The sequence below is a fragment of the Colletotrichum fructicola genome (genome assembly GCF_000319635.2).
Source record: "Colletotrichum fructicola Nara gc5 chromosome Unknown KSG_Nara_v1_contig08, whole genome shotgun sequence".
NCBI classification, from domain to species: Eukaryota; Fungi; Ascomycota; class Sordariomycetes; order Glomerellales; family Glomerellaceae; genus Colletotrichum; species Colletotrichum fructicola.
This window is the reverse complement of record NW_027094058.1, coordinates 536715-564410: the sequence shown is the minus strand read 5'-3', so window position 1 is coordinate 564410 and position 27696 is coordinate 536715. Positions and strand designations below refer to the sequence as shown.

The 27696-nt window shown below is 55.8% G+C and overlaps 9 protein-coding genes across 9 annotated transcripts; 4 read left to right on the top strand and 5 right to left on the bottom strand.

The window, feature by feature from the left end:
• Positions 1-659: 659 nt before the first annotated feature.
• On the bottom strand, positions 660-1658 carry CGGC5_v013177 (uncharacterized protein; the record flags this gene model as incomplete). Its single annotated transcript, XM_032021548.1, has 1 exon — positions 660-1658. One exon carries the CDS (start codon positions 1656-1658, stop codon positions 660-662), a length of 999 nt encoding a protein of 332 aa, XP_031881396.1.
• A 1436-nt stretch (positions 1659-3094) lies between these two features.
• Positions 3095-6370, bottom strand: CGGC5_v013176 (uncharacterized protein; the record flags this gene model as incomplete). Its single annotated transcript, XM_032021547.1, has 3 exons — positions 3095-4943; positions 5062-5292; positions 5748-6370. The coding sequence occupies 3 exons, from the start codon at positions 6368-6370 to the stop codon at positions 3095-3097; spliced, it is 2703 nt and encodes a 900-aa protein (XP_031881393.1).
• Positions 6371-10884: 4514 nt separating this feature from the next.
• CGGC5_v013175 (uncharacterized protein) lies at positions 10885-13183 on the bottom strand (the record flags this gene model as incomplete). Its single annotated transcript, XM_032021544.2, has 3 exons — positions 10885-12024; positions 12075-12623; positions 12686-13183. The coding sequence occupies 3 exons, from the start codon at positions 13181-13183 to the stop codon at positions 10885-10887; spliced, it is 2187 nt and encodes a 728-aa protein (XP_031881509.2).
• Positions 13184-14276: 1093 nt separating this feature from the next.
• anxa7 (Annexin A7) lies at positions 14277-15756 on the bottom strand (the record flags this gene model as incomplete). The annotated part of the gene is made up of 3 exons (XM_032021543.1): positions 14277-14573; positions 14635-15668; positions 15723-15756. 3 exons carry the CDS (start codon positions 15754-15756, stop codon positions 14277-14279), a joined length of 1365 nt encoding a protein of 454 aa, XP_031881508.1.
• A 2382-nt stretch (positions 15757-18138) lies between these two features.
• On the top strand, positions 18139-19467 carry CGGC5_v013173 (uncharacterized protein; the record flags this gene model as incomplete). The annotated part of the gene is made up of 1 exon (XM_032021541.1): positions 18139-19467. The coding sequence occupies one exon, from the start codon at positions 18139-18141 to the stop codon at positions 19465-19467; it is 1329 nt and encodes a 442-aa protein (XP_031881504.1).
• A 722-nt stretch (positions 19468-20189) lies between these two features.
• Positions 20190-20522, top strand: CGGC5_v013172 (uncharacterized protein; the record flags this gene model as incomplete). The annotated part of the gene is made up of 1 exon (XM_032021540.1): positions 20190-20522. The coding sequence occupies one exon, from the start codon at positions 20190-20192 to the stop codon at positions 20520-20522; it is 333 nt and encodes a 110-aa protein (XP_031881503.1).
• Positions 20523-21748: 1226 nt separating this feature from the next.
• CGGC5_v013171 (uncharacterized protein) lies at positions 21749-22246 on the top strand (the record flags this gene model as incomplete). Its single annotated transcript, XM_032021539.1, has 1 exon — positions 21749-22246. One exon carries the CDS (start codon positions 21749-21751, stop codon positions 22244-22246), a length of 498 nt encoding a protein of 165 aa, XP_031881506.1.
• An 822-nt stretch (positions 22247-23068) lies between these two features.
• Positions 23069-23548, top strand: CGGC5_v013170 (uncharacterized protein; the record flags this gene model as incomplete). The annotated part of the gene is made up of 2 exons (XM_032021538.1): positions 23069-23335; positions 23387-23548. The coding sequence occupies 2 exons, from the start codon at positions 23069-23071 to the stop codon at positions 23546-23548; spliced, it is 429 nt and encodes a 142-aa protein (XP_031881505.1).
• Positions 23549-25489: 1941 nt separating this feature from the next.
• On the bottom strand, positions 25490-27232 carry MAL2-0 (Alpha-glucosidase; the record flags this gene model as incomplete). The annotated part of the gene is made up of 1 exon (XM_032021537.1): positions 25490-27232. One exon carries the CDS (start codon positions 27230-27232, stop codon positions 25490-25492), a length of 1743 nt encoding a protein of 580 aa, XP_031881501.1.
• Between the last annotated feature and the right edge of the window lie 464 nt (positions 27233-27696).

The following is a 27696-nucleotide window of genomic DNA, read 5'->3' as shown; positions in this document are numbered from 1 at the left end:
GAAGCGCAATATCTGTACCAAAGATTCGGGAAGCATTTGCCGTAAATTCTTTTGCTCCGTACACGGTTACCAATTGTTGTCTGGTATATTCGCACGGCTATTAGTGGTCATAATCTCAATGTAGTTAAAGACTTTGAAATTTATTTGCGAGACCACGCACACCAAGTAAGGGGCAAATCAATGATGAGAAATCAACTTAATTGAAAGGAAGTCTGATGGAACGCTCTCCCAACATTGAACTCATAAGCTCGGCATACGTCTAGCGATTTGCCGACAGGTCATGTCCATGACTCCCTCGTAGCTCGGTTCATAAACGGGTCTGCATCGGGATCGCTCCGGGATCAAAGTATTCTTTCAAGCGGCAACCTAAGTCAGACCTTATCTTACAGATTTGTATCCTCTCATAGATGCTACTGTGTTTTCAAAATTAGGCGATGTGTAGTTATCTGAGGCCTTGCTACGACAGCAAGAAACAAGACCTCATCACTAGGAACAACGACGCAGTCTAGCAAACAAGACTCCTATCCGGATGAAGGCATGACCAAAACTGTTCGTAGGTTCTGCGGGTCTTGATAAACAGTCAGTCACACTGCGGAGTATCTCTCCCTCAACACTTAGGGTCTTCCTAGCGCACAGCACTAACCTCTCGATGATTCTCCCTACCCTCTCGTATATGCATTCCGTATCTCACCAGACACGTGAATATATTGCCGCTGGCCTGCCATGAGCCCGACGCCCTTCATCGGAGAGTTCCAAATCCGGTCGTTCACAGCTACGTACAGTGGAAATTCAAAAAAAGATTTGGGCACCGCATCGTCCGGACAGTCATAGCGTCCCAGATTCTGCCACGACTGAACCACAAAGCCCCCGTGGTTCGCAATGATCGCATAATCGATCCCGCAGCGGCCGCAGCTGCCCGTCTTCTCGGTGCGCCTCCTCCCGAACGCGTTCTTGAGGCCAGTGGCCAAGTCATTCCCGCCGTTGCTAATACTGCACAGGTGCTCGCAGAGCCGGAAGGGTTTAAAGTGTGCCAACTTCGCTGGCCCCCGACCCCGAGGCCCTATGAACTCCATCCTGGTGTGCAGAATGAACATCCCCGACACGATCTTGGGCGTCGACTCCACCCCGACCTTGCGGTACTGCAGCTCCTTCGTACTGTCCACTACAGGCTTCTCCTCGACGCCCGTCAACAGGTTGCCCAGGCGCTCGCCCACCTCGTCCGCGCCCGCCGCTCCAACCTGTAGCATCCGCGCCATCTTCAGCGCGCTCTCGACGTGCGAAATCTTCAACCCCAGCCCCGGCCGGCGCGGGTAGAGCGGCACGGACCGGTCGCAGCGCCGGGTCCTCCGGCGCGGCGGCGGATCTCCGGCCACGCGGTGCAGCCGGCCGCAGCCTATGCAGAGCCAGTGGTGCGGCCGCACGAAGGCGACGCCGGCGAGGAAGGCCTCGATCCGAGGTCTATCGCGCAGGTCTGGCGCGTGAAAGACGCGGGCCCAGGCGGCCTTGTCCATTCCGAACAGCCACCGAGCGCGTCTGCAGGTTTCGGAGAAGAGGTAGCGATCGTGCAGCTCCATGTGGTCCGCGATCTCGTTGAGCATCTCGGGAGGGAGGCTCATGAGGCATGTGGGTTCCGTGTCGGGGAGTTGGACATCTGCCATGGCTGGTTCTGTGTGAATATCGTGAAGTTGATTCATTCTGACTTTGAAATGCTGTAAAGTATTCGCAAAGTGGTTGTCGACCCAGGGAAACAAGAGTTAGACTTTTCAACTCTAGTAAAGAAATGAGGTTCATCCCTAGTAAGACCAGCCGGGTTTAAGTTCATGGATCGTTCACATCGTGGCGTTTCCACGACCACTTAGAATCTGTTGAAGGGCACGGCGGGTTCACCTTGATGGCCAACAACAACTCAGGCTTTCTCGCCAAATTCACATGTTTCTGTAATTAAACAGTCCGCCAAATTGCTTCCCTTTTCTCTGTATAATACCAAATGAATTACAGTTTGGCAATACAACACCTGCTCTTGTGGCCATCATGTTGGCATCCCAGCCATTTGCCTAATATCTCAAACCAGCTTGTCAAGTCACGTTGCCCCCGCCACAAATCTAAATGTCGACTTCCTCTCCTCTTAGGTTTTGCCGGTGGGAACACTAACATTCCAAGGCGTCTTACTTAGGCGGCAAAAGGTGGTCTACAAGGACCAATTGCCTATGCCTCAATTCTACTTAACTCCAGACGGTTGGGTTCAGTACCCGAGTCGTACGATGTCTCCCTCACCGAGACCTCGGAAGCCATACACAATAGTAATCCTCTGTACCCAGAAAACCCTTCCCATTCATCTCCAATTCATCTCACCGGTTACTCATTCATGCACAATTCCCACAGCGCCGCGAGGTCACGTCACCAGCCGAATGCAACCTACCCTCAGCCTCAAAAAGTAAACCACAAACTCTCGTCATCATAAACAATCTTTGACTCTCCAAAGCCTGCCCATCTCCGTAGTTCATCCCAGCCTCACTCCCCCAAACCCCACGCGGCAAAACACCTTGGCACCAAAATAGCATCCCAACCTCTTTGAGCCCCAATGTTTTTTTCCTCGGCAAGCTTCATGCGGAACACGCTACCCGGGACATGTCACTGTTTCAAAACATCGGGCCATTATAAAAAACCGGGGAAGGAATCCTCACTGAAAAGAACCAACAAATCACTGGGAATAAAATTCTTCTAGAATTTCTGTTTCTACAAGTGTGAGTCTTGTCCGCGACAAAGCAAAAGACGTGGGAAAAAGAAAAAGGTATCAAACACAGCAACAAGCAAAAAAAAAAGCACACGCCCTCAGAAAAAGGGGTTCGCACAAAAACCCAATTCATACCAACCTTGACTCATCTCAACCTGCCCAGAGTAAAAAGCTCAGGGTAGGGGTCCGTAAACTCCGTGCTCAAACCAAATAACCAGCTGTCGCCGGCGCAAACTTCTCTGAAACGCTTCCGCGTCTGCTTTCGCAACCCGAACCGCAACAAGTCCCTCTCCCCATCCGAACGGCCATTATGATGACAGCAACACTGCCCAGATCGCAGCGCACCCTGACGGGCTAGGATCAGCCAGTAACCCTCCTCACCCAGAGCGTCGTCGGCTCGTACTCCGCATTACGATCCATCCTCTTGTAGGCGCGATGAAGCTTGAGGCCTATTTCGTACTCCTCGCGCTGGACCTCTGCCAGCTCAACCTTGAGGGCCTCGACCTTGCGCTTCTCCGCCTCGCGCTTGCGTAGCACGGCTTCGCTGGCCAGGATGCTGTCGGTCGGCATGAGCTCCGTCATCTGCTTGATGGCTTGGTTGATGTTGATGCGCCGGTTGCCAAGTGACTCGAGACGAGCGTTGAGGTAGCCTACACGATCGTTGACCATGGACGTCTCGGTCGGCGGCGGCGGGAGGGCCTTGCTAGTGGACCAAACCGACTCGGGTCGACTGGACGTGCTGTACATACTTGCGTTGCTAGCGCGCGGTATCGGCTGCTTCTGGCTGGGGAGTTCTGATCGTGCAGGCGCGGGCAGGTCGTTATCGGGGAAGGCGCTGGACATGTAAGGCGAGGACATGGAAATAACGAAAGGCTTGTCCGCGTTGATGGCGTTGCTCGTGGATCCAAGAACAGCCGGACGCTTGCGGTTCATGACACCGTTCTGCTGCTGGGGCGAAGGCAGCGCGGGGACCGGCGGAGGCGCGGTATCTGTCGACTGACGAGGGGTTTGGTCCGCCGCGGAAGTGGCATAGGTGGTGACGCTGAACCGCGACGGGGGCTGGTCCCAAGGCTCGTTGGCCTTGAGGGCTTCACCGGGTGATCTCGGTGCGCGAGGCGGCGATCGCTCGTGAGTGCTGACGGGCGGGACGGTGGTGGCCTCAGAGTAGACGCTCGAGGAGTATGACGGCTGCGGTGCGTGAAGCGCTTGCGAGTTGGCAGGAGGAGGCTTCCGTCGAATGGCCTTGTCTTGGCCGAGATGTGCGTTAGGGGCAGCGGGCAGGCCCGGCAGGGGTGCAGGCTGTCGGGTCGTGACAGGCGGACTGCTAGTGGCTTCGGGCGTCGCAAGTACGGGGGACTGGACGCCAGCGCTGGCCGAGTTGGGCGGGCTGGGATAGGAGGACTGAGCGGGCGGAGGGGTTCGAGTGGCCGAGGGGGAGGGCGCGTTGGTGCCTGCAGTAAGCTGGCGGGGGGCGTTGAGCACAGTTCTGACGGTGGGCGTCCTCGACCGCGGCGACGTTTCAGATCCAGAGGGGCTGACAGGGGAGAGTGGTGAAGAGACGCCGGCGATGGGCAGCCGAGGCCCAACGGCGATGCGCCTGCTGCTCCTGCGCGGGATGCTGAGAGGCTCCTTGGGCTCCGTGTCGCGAACTGGGTTGACGATTGCAGTTCGTCCGCTTTGATGAGCGCCGCGCCAGGGCGGACGCTCGTCGATGGACACGGGCGCAGTTGCAGTGGCAGATGGACGTTCGTCTGGCTGCTGCTGCTGGTCCTTTGGATGGTCCTTTGGGTTCCCGGCGCCGACGGGCCGCAGCCTGCGCAGGCGATCGGTGAAAGTCTGCTGCGCTTGAGGGGCATTCTGCATGGCCCTCATGGCGGCAGGTGACTTGCCAAAGGGCGTCGGATGGGTGAGTCCCTGGGCGTACTCCTGTGGTCTGACCTGGCCCGCACGGCCCGTGTCGAGGTACGTGGGTTCGCCCGTCATGTCATCCCACTTGGTCTCGCGCTGGATCCGCAGGCGCTGCTGGGATTTGGTCTCTCGCAGGGTGTGGGCTGCGGCGTCTTGGTTCTTTCTGCGCTCGCGACGCATCATGGGGATGTTGCTCTTTGGGGGCGTGGACTGCTGGCCCGTATGGTGGTCTTCGAGAGCGAGTTGCGACATGTTGGGCGAGTCTTCTATGGGAGAGACACTTTGGTCCTGGGTGGATGTTCTGAAGCAGAGACACATGGTTAGTCCCGGGCTGGCGCTGATTCACTATCCAAAACCCACGTGGGGGAGAAACAAAAAAGCTAGAGTCAAGGATTGTGTCGGACGAAGATTAGACTCACCCGTCACCACGAGCGTCCAAGTCAGGAGAGCTCGGGGGAGAAATGTCCGCGACGGCGGAGGAATAGGTATTACGGGCAGCCACGTTTGCGAAGTTGGGCGTGACGGGGGAGGTGTAGGAGTCGCGGTTGAGCGAGTAGATGGAGGAAGCAGGCCGCCAGGAGCCGGAGGGGTCGCTGCCGTCGTTTTCGATGCGAGCGAGACTCGGGGGAGGGAGCAGTTCGTCGAGATTGCTGCGGGAGCGAGGAACGTTAGCCAGTGCTGCTTGTAGAGAGGAGAAGCTGCCGCAGGAGAAGGAAGAGGAAATGATGTCGAGATTGCGGGAGAAGTCGCGATGGGCGAGAAGCAGACGCGACGACGAGGTTGCGGTCGCCATTCTCGTCGTCGCCGTCGTTTTCGCGTTGGAGATTGGACAAGTAGCGCGTCGGAAGCTGCAGCGGCCGATACTCTGTTGCTGTCTGGTGAATGCTTCCGGGTCTGGAGCTTGAGCTTGAGCTTGGGCGAAGACGTGGAAGGTGGGGACCTCTTCTTTGCAATCGAGGGTTGCTGCTTCCTCTTTTGCGTTTCGCGTGTTCCTCGTCGTCGCGTCTCAATTTCTCTTCTTGGACACTCTTTCACCACCATGGATTTCATACATCTACAACATCACGACACGCAACACAAATCGCAGAAAAGAAAAAGCACTCACTCTCCAGATGGGGTATCGGTCCTCTGTCCAAATCCACGCTTCACCTCGAACTTGGGAGTCGGCGGCGATGGCAGGTTGTGGTCGATGCCTAGTCCGCCTCGGGGGTTGCGCAGGTCTTCGGGCCAGAACTTTTGCTGGTTCGTCGAGGAGTTGAAGCCACCAAGGCCCGGGTCGCGGTTCGAGTTGTTGTAGGGAAAGTTCCTCGGCGGAGCTCCTCGAGGTCCTCCTCTATTTCCTCCGGCGCCTCCTCTGTCGGTGCCGACGCCGCCTTGTCCTTCGTGTCCCCCTCGCAGATGCACCCGGAGATGCTGCGTTTGTTGCGGTTGGTGGCGTTGATTATTGAGGTGCTGCTGCAGGTTGCTGTCGTGGTGTGGCGCAGCGTGTGCTTGTGCCTCTCGAGACGAAGGCAGTGACGATGCTACACGATCACCAGACAGTGATTGAGGCTGAAGCTGAGGTTGCAGCTGGGACTGGCGGTAGTGCTGTCCTTTGAGCAGAACCCTCTCGTGCAACTGCGGTGGCGGCGTCAACTTCTTTTGAGAAGACGAGCCAGGTCTTCCACTCCCTGGTCCATATCCATATCCATGGCTGGTGGTGGTCCCCGTGTTGCGGCGGCTGCTCATGGAAGGTGTCGAACCCGAACTCGTCCCAGGCCCCATCGCAGCTCCTTCCACTAATTGCAGGCCCGTTATAGCACCCTGCCCCGCCCCCGTCGCCGCCGCCCCTCCACTGTGACCTGACCGCGCGCCCCTGGACCCCTGTCCCGTGGCAACAACACCACCGCCAACCCCGACCGTTGCTGGCCTCGCCGGATAACGGTCCCACATTGCCCACCTCTCAGGTACTCTCTAGTGCCTGAACAGCAACAAGCACCCGGAACCCTCGACAAGCGACCCGTCGATCAGGCAGATGATTTGCCTGCTCCGTCTCGCTAAAACCACCTCTTAATTTCCCTGCCCGATATCACCGTCCCGGTAATTAGCCAACTGACTCTCAGTCTGTCTCTTTTCTCGCTGATTTGCCTTTCCGAGGCCGATAACGAAGGGGATGTGGTGTGGCTTTGATGAATGCGACTCCTTGCGTTGCGTTGCCTTGCGTTGCGTTGGATCGTTGTCGTGACGGGATGTCGACCAACCCTCCCCGAGTCGTCTTCGAAAGAAACACACAAAGCAAAAAAGCACCGGCGCAGGCCGAACTAAATACCTTCCCTATCCCTCACAGAGCAAACATCAGATCAAAGAAGCCAGAAAAGACCCTCAGACACACGGGAAACACCTACCCTCGGGCCACGGCACACTTCAAAATCAAATGACAGCCCGCCGTCCGCTCGTCCCTTCTTCGCCTCTGACACGCCTTCGGAGGGCCCTGCCCGTACCAGCTTTGTCTGCTCTGCTGTTTGGGCGCGCCTCTTTTTTTGCTTGAGAAACGCGGTTACAAGTTGTTCAGTCTGATGTTTCGGATCTTCTCCCGAGGGGGATCTCCCTGGGCGGGGTTGGTTGGTTGGTTGGAAGACGGGATATGCTTATCGCCCTTCGCACGTGTGTTCTAGCGGCCCCCGATGCCTTCCGTATTCTTCTTTCCCTCTTGTGAGTAGACAAAGGACTCCACACGCGCGTGCATGAATCTGTCGAGATTCGTCTTACGGGGTCCGTTTCGTCGCAACTTGTCGCGTGTTCTTTTCCCTCTCGACTGAAGGACCGCCGTGCCTCGTGACGGACGCCGGTTGGGCGCGGATTCTCGGTTCGGGGGATTGTGATAGTTGGCTCGACGGGAAGACCCTTGCCTGACACGCGGGCTTGTCTGTCGATTTCGGAAATGTCGAAAAAGCTTGATGCTATATCGACTGATCCGCCACAGTCTCTGGCTTTCCGTCTTCGTGGGATATAGATATGCGGTCGTGTTCGCGTTCGGCGACGGTTGGGGGCCGTCCGGCGTATGGATCACACAAGGTATAATAACCTTGCCAACCCTCGGTGTGATGATATGCTTTGAAGAAATATAACCGATATTCTGAGGCTGGCTCTATATCGGGACGTGGTGTCTTTTTTGAACCGTGTAATACGTCACAGGTTCGGTTCGCGTGTGTGTTTCGTGGATGGACGGGTGGATAAGCACAGGCTGGCTGCGACTTACAAGATCCCAAAAGGTTCGCGATGTCGGAAAACGAGCAACACCACCAAAGAAGAGAATGAAGGAAGACGAACTTGTCCCCAAAAAGAGAACACTTCTTCAAAAGAACAAGAAGAAACAGGGAAAAAAGAAACAAAATTTCCTCAAGGACTCTCAGACTCGAAGGGGAGAGGGGGGGCGCCAACAAAAGCAACACCACAGGCTTATTAGATCGGTGCTAAGGGTGCAATCCAATATCCACATGTGCCCTTCGTCTGCAACACTAAACATCGACGGCCGAGATCACCAGGAACAAAAACCATGGAAACTACCGCCCGCCCGCCCCCGGAGACGAGAGGGGAAGGGGTGCGCTGGGGGTTCTGGGTACCGCTACATCAGGATTTTACCTCTCCTCCCACATCTCCTCCGCAGCCAATGGGTTCGCGTCCTGCCGTGGTTCCTGCTGCAACATCCGCGGTCCTGTTGACAGTCGAGACACAGGGCAAGACGGCTGCCCGCTGCAGGAGGGCAGGATGATAGGGTCCGTGGGGGCGGAAAGGCAGAGACAGATACTTCAGATTGGGTGAGTGAGCGAGTGAGGTCTCAGCTTCAGACGACGCCATCGCTTCATTGACAGCCCGCCGCCCCTTGGATATGATGCCCTATTCTTGGCATCTACGGACCTGCAGGAGAGAAGCTACCTAACTTGCCTGCCTACGCGCTGCAGATTGGACTGCACACTGCATGCCGCAGTCAAACAATTCACCAGTCACACTGCACCAACAGGCCAGGCCCTAAGAGAGTGCGAACTGAACTGCAGCAAACAAGTCCAGGTGACGGACAGACAGCATACATTCAAACCTGTAACCTGCAGGGTCAAGACACACACATCAAGTACACACACGCACGCAGCTCCAAGGAACGGTAGGTAGGTAGGTGGGTACCGTGCCATTGCAAATCTCCCGCCCGTAGCCCGGACGCGACGCCACTCCACCCGGATGCTTCATTGGCCCACGACCGCTCCGGCGGACGTTGGTCTAGACGACCGGGACCTAGGCCCCTTCTGTGCGCCTCTCACTCTCATCCAGTCAATCATGTTCGTTGCGTTGTTTCTCCCTCTCGCTTCAATGCTCAAAAGTCATTCATGGCCAAACAAACAGCTCCTGTAATTGATAGGCATCTCATGTTCCACCACGAAAAACTTCCTAAATAAAATGAATATGCCCAAATATGTTTCATCGTTCCACGAAACAGAAGCCAATAATCTGAATACCGCCGGCTCTCCACAAATTTTCAACAAACCTCGAACCGTCCTCAGCCCCTCTAATCCCGCCATCACGGCATCGAAAGCAGTGCGATGTAAAATGACCCAGGGACCGGTTCCTCCGTTTCACATTGACTGCTCCCGCCAGACCCTAAACGCCACCAATTCTTCTGCTCGAAAGCTTCTTCTTCGTTCTTTTCCCGGTCCTATTATCTCCTTTCTCAATGTCACATTCACATTCACCAACCAGTCACATTCATCACAACCAACCAGTCCCGCTCAATCGTGCTCACGATCAGACCCCCCCTCGCCATATTTTACCTTTCCATCAGATCAAGCCACACGACCAAGCTCTGCCTTGCTGCCGCCAGAGTTGGTGAATTATTAGGTGCCCAAACGCACGGCTCGCTCCCCGTCAGGGGCACCAACCACTCAGACCCCCGTTCAAGCACGCACGCACGGCACGCACGCGGGACACCCTCCCCATCTCACCACCCTCATCTCAAAAGCCGGGATGTTCCCTCTGGCGCGGGGTTCACATAAGCATCACATCACATCACCTCACCCTCTGCACAAAATCTCCCCAAGCTCCCTGATCCACGGCATCGTTCTTGATTGTCCTACATTCTACCAGCCAAAACCCGCCCCGTTCCATACATTCCAAAGCCTGGCACTTACGGCTATTGATCCCCTCCCACATATAACCATCACCTCACCACAGTCACAATCCACCTCAACTTTCAACGTCCGTCCACTCGAGTTAATGCACCTCTGTCACCCGCCAGTGCCAATGCCAATGCCACTGCCACATATCAAATCTCCCTCCCATCACGCCGGACTAGACAATGCAAATAGCACACGGGCGCCACCACCACCCTCCGCGCGGTTGAACTGACACTGAAACCACCCCTGCTCAGCACCGTCCGATCGTGCGCGACGAAAGCTAACTGACATTTACACATCCAAACCATCTTACTCCTACTGGACTCTCTCTCTCTCTCTCTACCCGTGCTTTTGTGTTATTCCTTATCCGTGCCTCCCGCTCTCCCTCTCTTTGCTGTATCTGTCATTGCCCGGTCCATCAGATCAAATCATAAAAGAATTCTCCGATCTTAGGCTCAGATTTAGGCTCAAGGATTCCAATTTCCCAACGCTCGCCGACTATGATTCCGGAAAGATAATTCCATTCCCTAAAACAGCTTCCAATCGGCTCTGAATCATCGGAGAATTGGAAAAAAAAAAAAGAAAACCACATGTCAACTCCCGTCATTTCGGCATGTCAAACGCAAGGCTACCTCCGACGTCCGGCAAAGGAAGGAGGGATCAGAGCTCATGCAACTCCAACCCACCCCCATAAACATGCCGACCCTGCATCACTGACGATCACACATCACCTTCGCATGCGCAAACAAAAGGCCTCTTCTAATCGTGTTTTTGTCCTGCTCTGCAAAAAGTATATCGCTATGCTAAGGGTCCAGACCACCGCCGCGCATTTCGCAGGGACCTCCTTCTCTTGGGGACGTCCGGGTAAAACTGCAAACCTGCAAGATGGATGATGGATGATGATGAAAAATCAAAAAGAAACCCCTGATAACTGGCCCTTCCAATGCTCAATGCTTTGTCGAATGCATAAACGCCGCCGCCAGCCCGGCAAGAAAACAGATGCATCCCGACTCCAACAGCTCGGTTGGAAAAAACGCCCCTGCTCCCATCATGTGAATAAACCGCCCCCTGGCATCGTCGCATGCCGTGCTTGGAATCAAATCATCGCTGCTCAGCCTTGAGCCCCGGGCCGTCCCCATCCTCTTCCGTGCCAGAGTCCGAGTCCGAATCTGATGACTCACTCTCAGAGCTACTGCTGCTGCTATCGATCTCAATAGGACCGTTCATCTGCCGCAGGAGCTCCTGCGCCGTCATAGTCCCGCCTGGTACCTTCGTCGGCGATGTCTTCTTGGCGGGCTCGTACGTCTGCACGCGATAACCCCCCTGCTGGAACGACGACGTCGGCTGCGACGCCATCGTCGGGTCCTCCGTCGCCGCCGTCGCGTTCGACCCCGTCAGCCCGCCGCCTATATCGGCCACGGCAACCTGCTTGATCGGCGTGCTCTGCGAGGGCGGCTCCTGCGACTGTGTGACGCTTGCGTCTCCCGCGCCGTTGACGCGCGCGCGTTTGTCGGCGTGTTTGTCGGAGGACGCCGGGGTTCCCATGCGAGGAGTCGAGCCGTACCCCATCATGTCCCGCTCGGCTTCCATCTCGGCGCGGCCCCGACGCTCCCGAAGCTTGATGCCGTACTTCTTGCGGATGGTGCTCTGCTTGCAAGCGAAGGAGTTGCGCAAGCTTGTGAGCTTCTTGGTGGTGTCCTCCTCCGTCAGGCCGAGCTTCTTCGCGTCGGCGATCTTGAATTTGAAATCCTCTTCGGCTCGCCTGAGCTCTGAGAGAAGAGCTTCGATCTGGGGCCCCGTGAGATGGGCCATATCTTTCGCACGGGGGGTCCCGAGGGGAGCCGGTTGATTGCTGCTGGGGAATGATGATTGGGGTGTCGATGTCGGGACTTGGGACATGGACTGGTGCTGGGGAGTCTGGACCTGCACCTGGGGGACTTGACTAGGTGCTGGACTTTGATTTTGGGAGGCGGTGTAGTATTCAACACGTGGGCGCTTCTTCGAGACCATTCCTGGAGCTCCGGGAGCGGAGTAGGACGAGGCAGCAGCTCCTGGGATGGTCTTGACATTCTGGACCATCTCCTTGGACACCGGGCCAAAGTCGCCGCAGACCTTATTCATCATGTGGTACTGAAGTCCCGCGTGTCCGTTGAATGACTGGCCGCAATGGGGACAGAGAAGAAGATGATCGCTGTTGCCGAGGGCAACAAGTGGTCTGAGGCACAACCTCTTCTTGACATGCTGTAGACAGTTAGCGATGGTCTGGGATATCAACTGAGCAGGGAACGTACATGAGTCCACGATTCAACGTTGCCAAAGACACGATGGCAGAAGGTACACTCCGGCCTGTTCATATCCTGAGGCGCCTTGGGTACAACCACATTCATGGGATTCAGCCTGTGTGGGGGTGGTGCCTCCGCTTGAATGGACGCCGGCGTCATGGGCTGATGGAAACCAACCGGCCGCGCCGCTGCCGCCGCTGGCGGTGGAGGCGGAGGCGGGCCTGGTGCGGGTGGCCTTTGCATCGAGCTCTGGGCGGGAGCGGTAGGGGTGACGTGCTCGTTCTCGACAATGTCGTTGGCGTCGTACCCCAGGCGATTCGCCCGGGCGAGGGCATTAACCAGGCGCCGGGCTTCGATCTTGGGCAGCCGCGTGACGAGGGCCTTGTCGAGGAACTGGTCGCTGGCCTTGCTGAGGATGTTGTCCGCCAGCTCGTCCAGGTCTGCCGGCTTCAACCAGCCGACCAGGTCGGCCTTTCCTTCTGAGACTATGCGTTGGCCAAAGTCTCTGATTGCTCTCTTCAAGATGCCACCGTCTGCACGGTGCATGGCGACGTTCATCTGGGTATTGTCAGCATGTTGCCAAAAACTAGAAGACATGGAATTCTCGATAGGATACGTACGATGAATGCCATGTGGTAGTGGGAGCCCAGGAGACACTTTTCAAAGTTGTCTCTAACCGCTCGACGAACTGCATCTTCGTCACACTCGGCAATGAGCGTGCACAGCTTCGTGTAGTCTTCCGAGAACTTCTGCGACTTTGCAATCTCCTCCGAAGATGGCGTCTGGCCGTTGCTCAAGGCAGGAGAGGCCGACGCCGGCACAGGTTTGGGCACGTCAGACGAGATCTTTGGCGGCTCTCCAGCCGCCACCGGAGTCCCATTCACCGCCGGCTGTCCTGGCACCGGAACAGGCACCGGCGTTTGCTTTGGCGCAGGCGGCGGTGGTGTTGGAGCAGACGGCTGCTGCTGCGGCGCATACGGGAAGGCGGGTGGTGAATTTGAGGATGCGCCGGCACGGTTCTGGGTGTGTGATGCTGCGCTCCCAGGACGAGAGCCGTTCTGTGGCGGGGCGTATTGAGGCAGCTGCCCCCCGGCGGTGAGCTGCGGGCTCTGCGCCATGGTCGAGGCCATTGGCGGTGGACTGGCCAAGGCTGGTTGTCTTCTGAGTTGGAGGTGAAGCTGGTGATGTAGGTCCTGATGGTGGAACCACGTGACTGACACGAGATCGAGGTGCGTTGGATGTCACCGCACCAAAGTATTCGCTGCGGGATGGTCACAGGTCGAGGACCGATTGCACCTGGTTGTGCTGACGCAGCAAAAGAATTATCACGAGTTGACGCGTCGCAATTGTCGTTCAACGCGGTATCAATCGACGTCTGCCACTGCGACGAAGATCGTCGTGAGAAGCACGTCGCGTTGAGTGGGTGGCGCGGGCAAGGAAGGGGGTCCAGTTGAAGTGGTGAAGAAGGCCAAGTTAGGAGCGCTACAAGAGGGGGGGGGCTCTTGCTAATTAGAAAAAACTTATTAGCGTCAAATGTTATAGAAAGGTGGGGCGTTATAGAGTGTCCAGGAAAGGGCAGGCGCTATAAGCAAGTCGGCAGGCGCGGGCCTAAGGCTGCACGGACCTGCACATATAAACCTTTATCATTTATGTAATCCACAGATGGCTCTATTGGAGAAGTGCAGGGAGACCTGTGGAAGAAGCGAGCAATGCACCCAATCAAAATGGTTTCCCACGTCAATGTCTCCGGAAATGGTCACGCCTTGAAAGTCTGTATTTTTAGATGTATTTTCGCAAGGCTTAATAAAGACCATAATTTGGTATGCTGTTCGACCTGTCATACATGCAAAATTAGCCTTCTCCGGTTGCGCGTTAATGACTGGCTGCATAGCATTGCTTTCACGCGGGTCTCGATCTGTCGCTGGACCGAAGAAGTAGAAGTTGATGGCTCACAGTAAATGCGAAGAATTATTCTGGACCAAGCCCAGCATCGTCATTACGGAAATAGCTGTTGGTAAACATACTGGCAATACCCAGACGTCCCACAGAGTCATAAACCAAACCCATTCATCAAACGACCGACCATCTAGCCGTTCCCTAACAATCCCATCCCATCCCGTCCCATTCTCATGATAGGCATTCCATCCATCCATACATCCATTTCCCGGGGGTATCAGCCGTATCCAGTCGTCACACACGCCACGCACGCACTTAGATCTGCTCGCCAATACACGCCAGCATGAGGCGCTGGTAGTCGCCGCTCGTCTCACCCTTGATCCTGCTCGCCAGGCTGCGGTTGTACTTGGCCTGGTACGCCCCCTTGACGTTGGCCAGGAAGTTCTTGTCCCAGTGGAAGCGGACGACGCGCGCGACGAGCAGGTGGTCCTTGGTGCCGAGGCCGGCCATCGAGTCCTCGAGGAGCTTGGCCGCGTGCATGTACTTGTCGACGGCGTGGCGGAGCTGGAAGAGGAGCGCGTCCTCCATGTGGCCCGAGAACTCCTGTTCGTCCTGGTCAGCATTAGGTTTCCGCTGATAAAAAAACACAAACTGGGGCATGAGATTGGCTTACCTTCTTGATGACGTCCTCCAGTTTCCTCCTGAACTTTTGCTCGTACGCCTGGTTGATGGCGCGGATCTGGTTATCGTTGCGCGTGCTGAGGATGCTGCACACCAGCATCTCGTCCGTGCCGATCTTGCCCTCGGTGGCGCGGTACAGGTCCATGACGTCCTGGTCGACCTGCTGGGGAATGACCGGCGCGGAGTCCTCCGCGCGGTTGGCACCAAGTACAATGAGGAAATGCCTCTCCGTCTTCATGCTCAGGTCGCCCTTGACGTCGTCCTCGAGGCGGCGCTTGAAGGTCTGCTGGTACGCGCTCTTGATGGCCTGCATGTCGGCGTTGGAGCGGCCGAGCAGCACGTCGTTGAGCACGCTCTCCTTGGTGCCGAGCCCGTCCATGGCGTCGAACAGGTTGTAGATGTCGGAGCGCAGCGGGCCGCGCGCGACGGACACCATGCCCTTCTGGAACCAGCTGCTCGTCTCCTTCTTGATGTCCGTCTCGAGGTCGCGCCTGAAGTTGCGCTGGAAGGCGTCCCTGATGGCCAGGATCTGCAGCGGGTCCTTGGTGGCGAGGCAGCGGATGAGCGTCTTCTCGTCGGTGCCGAAGCCCTTCATGGCGTTACGGGCGGCCGTCGCGTCGGGCGTGGCGTCCCAGTTGATGATCTGCGGCGGGCCGTAGCCGATGGAGGCGGGCGTCGGGGGCCCGTAGTTCTGAGGCGGGGGAGCGCCGTAGGACTGGTTCGGAGGCGGGCCAGGGGGTGCGCCGTAGCCGCCGGGAGCAGGCGAGTGGCCGCCGTAGGGTGACGGGGGGATCGGGGGCGGTGCGCCGTAGCCGCCGCCTTGAGGCGGGTATCCGCCCTGTGGAGGATACTGGCCCAGCGGAGGGCCCTGAGGGGGGTAGTGGCCACCTTGAGGAGGATATTGGCCGGGAGGTGGTTGTTGGTAGTAGCCGCCCTGCTGAGGGGGAGGATATTGGCCGCCCTGAGGAGGGTAGCCGCCGTAACCTCCCTGGGGAGGGTACTGGCCGTAGCCCCCGCCGTGCGGCTCTGGTCTGGTGGTTAGGCGATCGCTGAGGACATTAGCGGGAGGGTGGAACTTACGGGCGCCGTAGCCGTGCTGGCCTGGATAGGACATGGATATTTCGATGCGACGCGTAAAGTTCACGAGAGCCGAATTGGCGATGTCGGGAGAATCGGCAGGTGGAATGGAATGCTGCTGGAATGCGGGAAAGTTGCGTCACGTAGGGCGGGGTAGTGGTGATGACTGCGGGGCACAGAAAAGCTGCGAGTGTTCGTAGGCGGAGGATATGTGAGATGTGTAAATGGAATCGGAAACACGGCTTTGGCAAGCTCTTGGGATGCTGGGCGGCTTTATTTAAGGTCTTGGGCCGTCCGTCTGCAGGATGCGAGGCGAAGGCGAAGGCGACGGACCCGGCGTGGCTGTGAATAAGGTAAGGTAAGGTATGGTCAGGTAAGCTACCCGTACCTAAATGGTAATAGTAATTGCGTGTGTTGGGATGTTGGGACTTGGAAAGGCTTCCTTCCCGCTTCCACTCCTTCCACGAGACGGGGTCCGCTCTCTCCTGTTGGTCCGGCCCCGAATCAAAACGCGACGGGGAAGGAAACGGCTCGAAAGGAAGCAGCGCCTTACAGGGATTAGACGATGAGGTGAGGGTCCGTCGAGTAAGCTTCATCAGGCAGCATTATTGGGCCATTTTAGAGAGAGACATGGATGACGAGGTAGCTTGGTAGCGCCCAGTGGTGGTGGAGGGTGGCTTAGTAGGCACGCGCCTAGCAAAAAAGCAGTGAAAGGCCCCGTGAAGGACCCAACGTCATTGAGAAAACCAAACCGAGCTCTCGGCGCGGCCTTGGGCTGCAGCTCCCGCTCCACAAACATCACCAATTGTTTCCTCGCACGAGCCACCCGCCCTCGTCGAACCCTGCCGAGCTGCTGAAGCGCCACAGACGTGCGTAATCTGGCGGAGAGGCGTTGCACAGCCAGAACGTTGTCGTTTCTCTTGGGTTGGCTTCTGGTGGTGGGATACGCGTGTTTGTGACTTTGTGAGGCATGGTTGTTGAATCATCATGGCAGTGATGCGATCCGCTGCGCTATTTGGTGATCTTCAGGTGCGAACAGACTAGAGAAGGACTAGAGAAGACAAACACATCCATTGCTGAATCTGCCTTGCGAGGTGCTGCACCGACGTTGCAAGTCAAGCTCGATCAACGAACCGTTCAACGATGCGTCGATGCAAGCTTGGGCCAGTCAATGCACGGAGGATTTCTTGCAGATGTTCTGAGAGTGGGCCAGACCATTGCAGAGAGGAGAACGAGAGGGCAGAGAGGCGACATGTTCGTGACGCTGCGCAGGGGCAAGCCACAGATGGCTGCGGCGGTGCTATGAGCACAGCCACCGGTCATCGCCGGTTCCTGGATGAGATCGACCCGTCATTCCCGAGTTAAGCCCGGCCACCTTACTTAATCAAAAGACTGCTTATGTCACCCACTCCATAATAACAGGATTATGTCATCACTCGGGAAGACACCTCGAATCCACCATTTTCATTCTGAAGATTCGATACCTACTCATAATATGCACTCAGTCCACTGCAACTACACATCTGCCGTCACTAGGTTCACGTTTCACTCTTGCGTACGCCATCCCCTGACTTGTGGGACGTTATTCCGCCTTCTTCCAAGGCCTAGACGCTCCTGTTCAGCCGAGCAGCAGCATCCCTCGAGAACGCGGTGGCTGGGAAACCGTCTCCCGCCGCCTCTCATTGGCCAGCCCGCACCCGCCTCGGCAGACTAACCGATCCAGCCAGCGCTGTCTTGCGTGCTCGCCCCCTGTATGTCCCCCCCTGGCCCCCATCTTGTCAAGCCTGTGCCTGGCTTTCTGCCTCTGTGGCGCCTCTCTTCCCACCTTCCGTCCCAGCCAGCGCGTGGCTTCACGGGCCACCCCCGCCCACAGTGGACAGAGACCCCTGGCCAACCAGCAGCACTGGCGGAATTACCCCTGGTGACCCTGGACTCGCTCCAAACCGCCTTGGAACAAGAAACCACCACCACCACCACCACCACCACCAAAGTTGCTTCCCAACCACCAACATTTCCATCGCCAGCTTTTTTTCCCGCCTGGCTTGTGGTCCCTTTTTCTTGCCCCTGGCCCTGTGAGCAACCATCCGACGAGTGTCTCCAGCCATCTGCGTTTGCTAGTGCACCGCAGTAAAACCACAATGGCTCCCGCTCCCATGTTTGCTTCTTCTCCCGTCCTGTCCCCTTCCCTTCTGCTTCTCCAGTTTTCTGTCATACATTGACGCCAGATCCTCTTCCGTGATCGATCGGCAGCCGCTTCTCCATCCACCGTGCGTCCTGTCTATCTGTCTGTTCCCGTCCTCCCGTCTGTCTGCATCTGCCCATTGAGAGCTTCAACCAGCAGAGCAGCAGCAGCAGCAGCACTCCAAACACCAAACAGCAGCAGCAGTGGCTGTTTGCTGCCTCTTGATCTCACATCAAGATGCATCCTCCTGCCTCGCTCACCTTGCTCCTGTCCCTATCCACGACAGCAAACGCTTTCCCCGTCCTTGACTTCCTGCTTCATCCCCGAGATAAGCCAGCAAAGTCGTATTCCGTCGTCAACGTCGAGGGAAGTCCCAGCACCGGCTCTCCTGATGTGGTTACCGTCACCAAGGAACCGGCCCAGGTGACCGTCACCGAGCGTGTCAGCGACCCCGCCACTCAGGTCTCGTCTGCAGTACAGACGACAACAACCACGTCCATCATCGTGGTCAACGTTGATGGGACAGACGCCCCGACGACTGTCACCATCACCCCGACCCAGAAGCCTGCCCCTGAGCCCACATCAATACCACCAACAACACCACCACCAGCTGCTCCCACATCAAGCATCGCTGCCCCCGAGCCACCAGTCTCATCATCAGAAGTCCCTCAGCCATTGCCTTCGTCAGAAGCTCCTCAGCCATCATCAGCTTCATCCAGCACTCCTGAACCTGCTCCCTCGCCGTCTGCCGAGCCCTCGTTTTCATCAGAGACCCCTCAGCCGTCGTCTGTCTTGCCGAGCACTTCTCAGCCCTCGCCCTCGCCATCATCGGAGGTTTCTCAGTCATCTTACTTGGCGACAAGTACGCCCCAGCCATCCGTGCCGGCCTCAAGCACCCCTGAGCCATCACCGTCATCTTTCTCGACAACTTATGAACTGTCGAGCACCGTGGAACCAAGCCCTAGCCCGGCACCGATTACATCCGTCGACTCTTCTACGCCTCCCGCTGCACCGTCCACTTACACATCTGAGGCCCCTGCGTCCTCTTCACCCACGACGTCCTTCGCTCAACCGAGCATCCCCAGCAGCAGCGCTCTCGAGGTTTCTTCGTCGCCAGTTGCATCTTCCACGCCCGTTATTGTTGTCCCTCCTCCATGGACAGAGACCCCGATCATCCCAACCTCAGCTCCTGCGACATCGGCGGCGGAAATCCCACCCCCTGCTCCAACACCGTCCATCAACTCGACAACGTCAGTCTCGACATCAACCACCTCATCAGAGCCTGCCTGGACTCCCAGCCCGTCCACCAGCACGAGCATCGTAACTACTACACAACCCGATGACACTGCTGTCCCGACCACCTGGGCCCAAGAGACGACCACGCCTCTCCTCCCGTCAACCTTGCTCACCAGCATCGTCAGCGTAACCACCTCCCCTTCTCCCGTCCCAACATCCACCACCACCTACAACGACGGGTACTGGACTCACAGCTACGACGACGGGTACTGGTCAACCAGCAAGTATCCCGACGGAGAGCCCACACCGACTCCCGCGCTTCAATCATGAAGCTCTCTTCCCCATTTTCCTTTTTTATTATAGACGACGACTGATTATCAGACGATCCCCATGTTTCTGCATGCCTGCGCCACAGCGTAACTGATTTTGACGCGAAATGGAGAAAAGATTACACGTCTTTATGGGACACATGTACCTACTAACGAGACCTGAGAAATGATGGTTATATCCAGGGCGAAGCCGCCTTCTATGAGTGTGCTGTGATGAAAGGGACTTTATCAGCACCGACCAAGAGCTGGGAACGCGCTGTCATCATTGGGTTTCCTAATGTTTAATCACATAGAATGTAAATAAAACATCACAAATCATTACTTACACCTCGCTTTCCCGATACCAATGTGGCACACATTGAATTGCCTCCCCAGACCGTCCACTTGCTCGGTCAGGCCTGTGAGTGACTTATCATGTCCGAGTCCATGTACCTGAGACATCGAAAACATCCAGCCATGAAAGACGACTCTTCCGCTCCTTAGCGAAATTCCCCCGACGGCAACTCATCCCCGTTAAAGAAGCTACATCCCGTACCCGCGACAGTGGCTGCCATCCAACACATGGCCAAAACGTGCACTTCACGAGCGACGGAAGCCCATAAAGCCTTGGCTCCCGTCATATCCCCCTTCCAGAATGCCAGACATCATTGCCGTCTGCAGCATTAGCTTATACTCTCCTTCTCTGGCGCACACATCACACCCAGGAAATCATTGCACTCAGACATGGAACCCAACGACAACACCAACTACCTTCCACACAGCTCCCACAGCCGCGACGACAACCTCACACCTCCCACCACCACCACCACCACCAACACCACCACCAACACCACCACCAACACCACCACCAAGCCCGACCCGCCGCCCGGCGTCGTCGCCGGCTCCCTCGCCATCTGCGCCGCCTTCGTCCTCTTCGGCTTCGGGTGCTACTTCCTCTCCCGCTGGCTGCAGCGGCGCCGCGCTCCGCAGACGCCGAAAACCCCGCCGGGGTGGACCCGCCAACAGGTACATGGCGTGGACAGGACGGCGAGGGGGGGGTTTGGGGGTGCTGTGTGATGGTGAGTTTTGGTAGGCATGTGAGAGAAAGAACAAGACTGACAACTCAGCCAGTAGGGACGTCCCCGATGTTGCTGGCTTTGGCACATGTAACGCGTTGCGGTGCTGGGAATCACGAGCTTGATGTCATGGTTGGTAGCAAGTTGGGGATATCGCGGTGTTTGCCTGAAAAATGGGGGATGACGGTGGATCGCGAGGGATTTGCTTCCGTATATATCCGGCCAAGTCTTTAGGTTATTTTTCTTTCGACAAGCCTTGAATATGCATAAATTGTTTGCTGTCTAGTCTACTTGTTGCAACTCGCGGTGTTGGAGTTGTGATAGGTCGGAAGGGGGCTGGTAGCGTTGAGGCTAACGCAGCTAGAGACTTGGGCGACTCAACCAACTCACGCAACTCACGAACCGGTTCGTGGTGGACTTGGCATGTGTTCGTCCTGGAATGACCAAACAAAAACATCTTACTTGCCGAGTTTCATTCACTTCCCATCCACATTCGTGCTCTTAGTCGGGTTCCTGCAGGATCATGGAGCTCTGCAATCTTCAGTCCATGGTGCCGACCATCCGTGCCACAATGGATAGCTTTCTCACAACATTCTCTGTGAGCTAGTCCGCCCGCTAACACTGCGTAGTCGGACAGGCACCTAGGCTATTAGCAATCGACTACGGCTTATTTCCTCTCATGCATGGTGTTTCCTGCGCCTGCCTCCCTAGCCACACGCGGCTGCAGAATCCGCTCTCCCCTCGGTGAGCGAGCTACGCCTCACGACCCAATGACAAGGCTACACGTTCATGACAATATGTAACAGCTGACAGCGCAGCAGCTAGAATATCCCGTCCGAACAGCTTCATCCGAAGAGAGGCTCATCGATGCAGGCGCGAGAAAATACTGTTGAGCTGCAAATTTTTGAAAAGCACATGTCTAAGTGAGGACGGCGCATGCACATGGCAGACTCATGCCATGTCTCAGCTATCATGCCATCATAGTCTCATCCTGTGTCTTCCTGGACCCATTGACACGGGAGCTGGTCCGCCAAGCTAACCACTCGTCGGGGGAAATATATAGGACTTACGAAGGTTTCGTAGGGCTGGTCCGCGGCATGAGACGAACCACCCACCCTTTCTCTTTTCTCGCACCGAGTCCTGGAGACCCGACTTTGTGGTTCATCTCAACAATCACACCCACCAAAAACGCCAGAGCAGTGTACACCACACCATACTCTTCCAAAAATGTCCCCCCAACCACACTGCGCCCGCAAAAGCGCCCTCCTAACCCTCCTCCTCTTCTTCACCCTCCTCCTCCGCCTCACCGCCGCCGCCCCAGACTCATCCCCCCTCAACACAACCCTCGACATCTCCGCGCTCTACCAGTCCGCCGACGCCACCTGCGTCGGCTACGAGGGCCAGTGGAACTGCCTCGCCGACAAGTTCCAGCGCTGCACGGCCGGCAAGTGGACCGCCGCGCTGTCGTGCAGCGCCGACGAGGGCACGCTTGATACCAGGGACACGACGACGACGACGTGCTCGCCGCTGGGGAGGACGGATCTGGTCGAGTTCGCGGGGGAGTGCAGCGCGGCGTGGGGCTTTGGCGGCGGCAGCGGATGGGGCAGTGGGAGCGGCGGACGGTGTAATAGCAATGGGTGCTATTATGGTGCTGGGGCGAATTTGACGGTTGAGAAGTGGGTTTATGCGTTGGTTGTCGGTGTTGTTGTTTTGGGGTTCTGGTGAGAGGGGTTGGGGGGTGGTGATGTCTGAATAATTGTATCTGAGGAGAGAAGGAGACAAGTCATTGGTTTTGGAAGGGGGAGTAACACATAGACGTTCGCTGGTCAGCCTGGACGGTATTGTTTCTTTTGTTTTTGAAGCAAAGTAATTGTCAGTCGACGTTGTCTCATTTGTAGCATTCACAGAGCCAGCATTTTCGCACAGACACAAGCCAAACTGTCAGAATTGTGAACACTTGAGTACCAGTCACAAGCTAACTTGCATCATGTTGTTGATGCGATTGCCTCCGGCTACCACGCAAGGACTATCATGAAGTCAGAGGCACCGGTTTGAGCCCTGATAATAATAGGGTATTCATTCCATTGAACATCGTGTCTAAGACTTTGAGAAATAGTAGAATTATTTTGGTGAGTTAGGATGTGCTAGTCGAGAATGCACTGTGACAGTCTGTCAGAGTCACAGCAAGCAGAATTTGGGAAACGACCATGAAGTAAGGTAGAAAAGACTTACAGGCACAAAAATCGAATAGACCTCACGCAACGGAAATAAGACTCAAATTTGAGGCTGATCGTCTGACATCAACTCGGCAATCCGGAACGCGGCAGATGGTCCACAGATCGTCCTCCACGAGGCGGGTTTGCGCTATCGTGACGTCACCCCTTGGCGCATCACCGGACCAGGTTTAGGAGCGATGACATCGCATCAAATGTGCGTCTTGCCAAATATTTATATTTCTCACATATTGATTGAAAAGACATTTGAAACACAAACACGTCTCCTTTGACCCCTCTGTAGAATCAAAGTATACCCGAAACATCACTCAACATGGCCGCCAACACCAACACCGCGACTCTCGATGCCGAGAACGCCTACCAGAGCCCTACAGTTCCCCAGACAAATGACGCAGCCTACACCAACACGACCGCCACCACTGGAACCGGCGTCGGAAGCGCGGTAGGCAGCGGAAACCACGTTGCCGGTAACCCCGCGACGCACGCTGGCACTCACGCGACAGTTGGCGGCGGAGATGCCCCGACGACGCGTTCTGGAGGCATCGGAGGACAGATCAAGGGCGCACTCGCCCAAGGACATGTCAGTAATTTGTGACAAACTGTCGAGACTTGTGTTGCTAACTGCAGATAGGGCGTTGGCGAGGTGCTGAGGGGCAAGTTCAACTCAGCGGTTGACACTGCGGCTGGCGACACGGCTGGGCAGGCCAAGAACAAGAACATCGCCACGGGAGGCGAGAGGGAATTCGCGGGCAAGGATTTTGTGAAGAAGGGTACCCTCGACAAGGCACTTTGAGTCGAAAACCCGGACGGTCATGATAAGTAGCGTTTGCGTTATGATATACCCACAACATTGAGTTTGGACCTGTACCTTGAGAAACCGTCACACAAAGGTGATCCGGAGAAAGAGGATTATTTTTCTTAATATCAAAATCCATCACCCCCATCAACTCTCATTCCAGTCCATGCTTACAATCTATATTACAATTCCATCACAAGAAGCAGCATATTTTGACAACCACCACCTGAACATCACCCTTTCTGCATGTCGGACGGATTTCGGTAATATCTTACTTTCAAAGGTCTACGAGTGTACTCCGATTAGCTCATTGATGGGTGCGTCCATGGTTGAAATGATCGAAGTTCCTGTTGATCCACCGTTCACCACCGTAGGTCGGTCGACTGGGCCGAGCGTGCTAAAGACGATGCTGATCAAACACCGGGACGACATGGCCAAGGCTCGAGATTCTGTCAAATCTAATGGTCTCCAAAATTCCCTCTTTTCAAACCTACCAATGGAGATTCTGCTTCAGATACTCGGAGACATCCGTCCGTATGGTCGCTTCGCTTTGTCTCAAACTTGCAGAGACCTTCGGTATCTCACACATAAAGACTGGAACGCAACATATGCAAAGTTTTCGCAAGAGATGCAGGTGGAGTTCTTGGCAGATCTCACCTCTACCCAGCCGAACCGCTGGTTGTGCACGATTTGTTTGAGCCGCCACACTGCCCGGGACTTCAGAGACATTGAAGAAAATTTCCATCCCGAGCTGCGCTGCCTAAATAAGCAGAGAAAAGGACATATGACCCATGCTCACATTCAGCTGGCGACGAAGGCCGTTCGACTCCAGCACCTGCTCGCCAGCGAGCTCCGGCCGGAAGCCCTGCTGAAGCCCTGGTCGTTGCCCCAAATCCGGTCGCCTCGCCTTGAACTTGAAACGCTTCTGAAGGCGGTGCCGAAGGTTGTGGATGGCAGGTTTCTCCTCTTCGTCGAGTTCAACTTCGTGTGGGACAGTCGTCAGGAAGCACCGGCACTGACAGATATTCTCCAGTGCCATTATCCATTCTGTGCTCACCTGGAAACAGATGCTTGCCAGATTCCATACTGTACTCAAGTGAGAACGAATCCTAGTGAGGCTAACCACTATGGAAAGAAACCACCTCTCTTCGGTTTGAGTGCCGATAACAAATATTTTGAGCAGCTTGTGGACAACGTCGATTTGAGGAGGCACGTAACATACGTCAACGGCCGTTTGTGTCACCGGGTTGAAACCCGCTCGCCGGATTCCCAAGGGACCGATTTGATGGAAACGATCGACAGAGCTTTTGAAGAACCGGGACAGGAGTTCCAAGGTCAGTGTCATATCTGCCTGACGGACTACAGCATCCTGGTGGAGTCAGGCAGACTGATATGCCGAGCTTGGATCGACTACGGGACTGGCAATTCCCCGATGGAAGACGAGTGGCAGGTGCAATTTGGAAGGGAACTGATCATATCTCATTTGGCTGGCAGTGTGAGACGAAGATACGAAAAACAGGCTTCCGCTTTCCAGAGACGTGCCGTAGAGGGCAGCATATTTGGCTGAGGGCCCGAGGAATTGCTTCATATCATGCAGAAGATTTGCCTTGAATAATGAAAATTATGACTGGATGAGCTGATGGACTTAGATCGCCAAGCGAAACCCGGATTGTCGCATTTTGGAAAATCATCGACGCCTGCCAGAGGCAGGGTTCACGTGTGCTTCCTTTGCCGGCACAGTAATTATGACAAAACATAGCAACGCAGGCATGTCTTAAAGACATGCTGTTAAAGAATTACAAGCTGACATATGATCTGGGATAAACATGGAATCAACACTGCCATGTTCCCTGCCATTGATATCTTGGGCACTCTTCCTTTGTGATTCTTCTCTAGAGCGTTGATAAAACAGCGGCAGTGATCAAACAAGTCCTTTACCTACCAGTTGGCATAAACTGTACCCTCGTATGGTCTTAGACTGACACCATCTCTGTTGATGCTCTTCGAGGTGCTCCCAAGCAACCTTTTCCATCCATCAAAACGAGGTCCCAACTTCAACACCTGCTCTCGATTGGAAAAGTTGAGCAAGACCAACGCTGTCCTCCCATCATAGCTCGTCATGGTATATACGTATACATCCTCGCTGTCGTCAAACTGATCAACCGTGTCAAACCGACCGTAAACAAACACATCCTTCTCCTGACGCCGCATGTCCAGCAACTGTCTCCAGTATGCCAATACACTGTCCTCGTCATGTTCTTGTTGCTCAACATTCCACTCGTCGAAGTCGTCGTTGACGCGCATCCACGGCTTGGAGCCCTTGGTAAACCCACCATGCTTCTCTGCCGTCCACTGCATGGGCAGTCTTCCGTGGTCTCTCGCCTTTAGCCTCATCTCCCTCATTACGTCGCTCATATCCGCGTCTGGGCCGCGCTCCTGTCGCACACTGTCGTAGTAGTTCTTCCCCTCGACATCGATGTAGTCGTCGACGGTCCACGACTCGGGCGCGTTCGCCATGCCGATCTCCTGCCCCTGGAGAAGGAACAGCGTGCCGCACAAAGTGCCGAGGTGCGTCGCCAGCATCTTCGCCGCAGTCTTTCTGTGTTGGGGCAAGTCGGACGCGTACCGTGAAAGCGAGCGGCCAGAGTCGTGGTTGTCCATATAAATCGCGTTCCACCCCTCGCACCTGATCATCGCCTTCTGCCACATGCCAACAATATGCTTGAGCTTCGAAAGACGGAAGTCGTCGCGCTCGTACTTGTGGTTCGGCCCAAAGTCCATGTCGACGATGTCGCCTGTAAACAGCATGTTCAGCTCGTGCCTGTCCCTAGCTACGTACGAGGCCACGCTGGCTTCGTCCTTGGTGAAGCCCAGCTCCCCGACCGTCATGCAGTTATACTTGTCGAACACCATCTCCCGCATCTCGCGAATGTACTCGTGCATTCGCGGGCCGCTGGCGTAGTACAGCGCCCCGGGCTGGAACTCCCTGTCCGGGAACGCGACCGGGGCGTCGGGGAGGTCGGGGTGTTTCGACATGAGGTTCATGGAGTCGATTCGGAAGCCATCGGCGCCCTTCTCCAGCCAGAACTCCATGTCTGCGTACGTGGCGCGGCGCATGTCCTCGTTGGCCCAGTTGAGGTCTGGCTGGGAGGGTAGAAAGAGCGAAAGGTAGTATTGTCCCGTGTGCTCGTCCCAGGTCCAGGCACTGCCACCGAAAAGGGAGGCCCAGTTGTTGGGTGGTTTGCGATTTCCATCCGAGTCGAACTTGGGATCCCTCCAGAAGTAGTAGTCTCTCTTGGGAGATGATCGAGATGATCTAGATTCGCGGAACCATTCGTGCTCGTCGCTGGTGTGGTTGACGACTAGATCAAGGAGAACCTTAATACCCCTCTCGTGGCAGCCCTGGATCAATGTCTCCGCATCTTTGATCGAGCCGTATGGCTCATGAATTTCTCTGTAATCTGAAATGTCGTAGCCCATGTCATTCTGAGGGCTCTTGAAGATGGGTGATAGCCAGATGGTGTCGGCTCCAACCGACTTGATGTAGTCCAGCTTCGAGATGATGCCAGGAAGATCACCTAGACCATCTCCATCAGAGTCTAGGAAGCTGGCTGGGTATATCTGATAGACGACAGCTTCCTTCCACCACTCGCGGTCAGGGGGACTGTGCGTTGCCGGCATGACTGCTGCGATCGAAAAAGAAAGAAGGAAGAAGTTGAGAAATTGGAACTCGAACCGTCGAATACGGGAATAAGTGGACGTAGCGACGGCTCTTATGTTCAAATTGAGGCTCTTAGCCGGGACGTCTAATACCTGGGTACCAACATGCGGTCCGGATCCCGGCGGGGTAGACACGGACGATGGGGGTTGCTCGGGTGAAATCTTGAGGCTCAGAAGGGTGAATTATGATTCGTTGGGCGACGCCACTTCGCGGTGACTAGCGCCATGGCCTTTAACATGATCACGAATTTCTCCAGAAACAACGCCAAACAGTTCAGCCGTGGGTGAATTTCGACTTACGTGATTACGGAGATCGATAATTTGTTGGAATATCCGCAATAATGCATATCCAAATTCCTCCACTCAGACTCCAAACGCCCCTCGCTGAAATATTCGCTCACAGAGGCCAAGATGCAGATCACTAA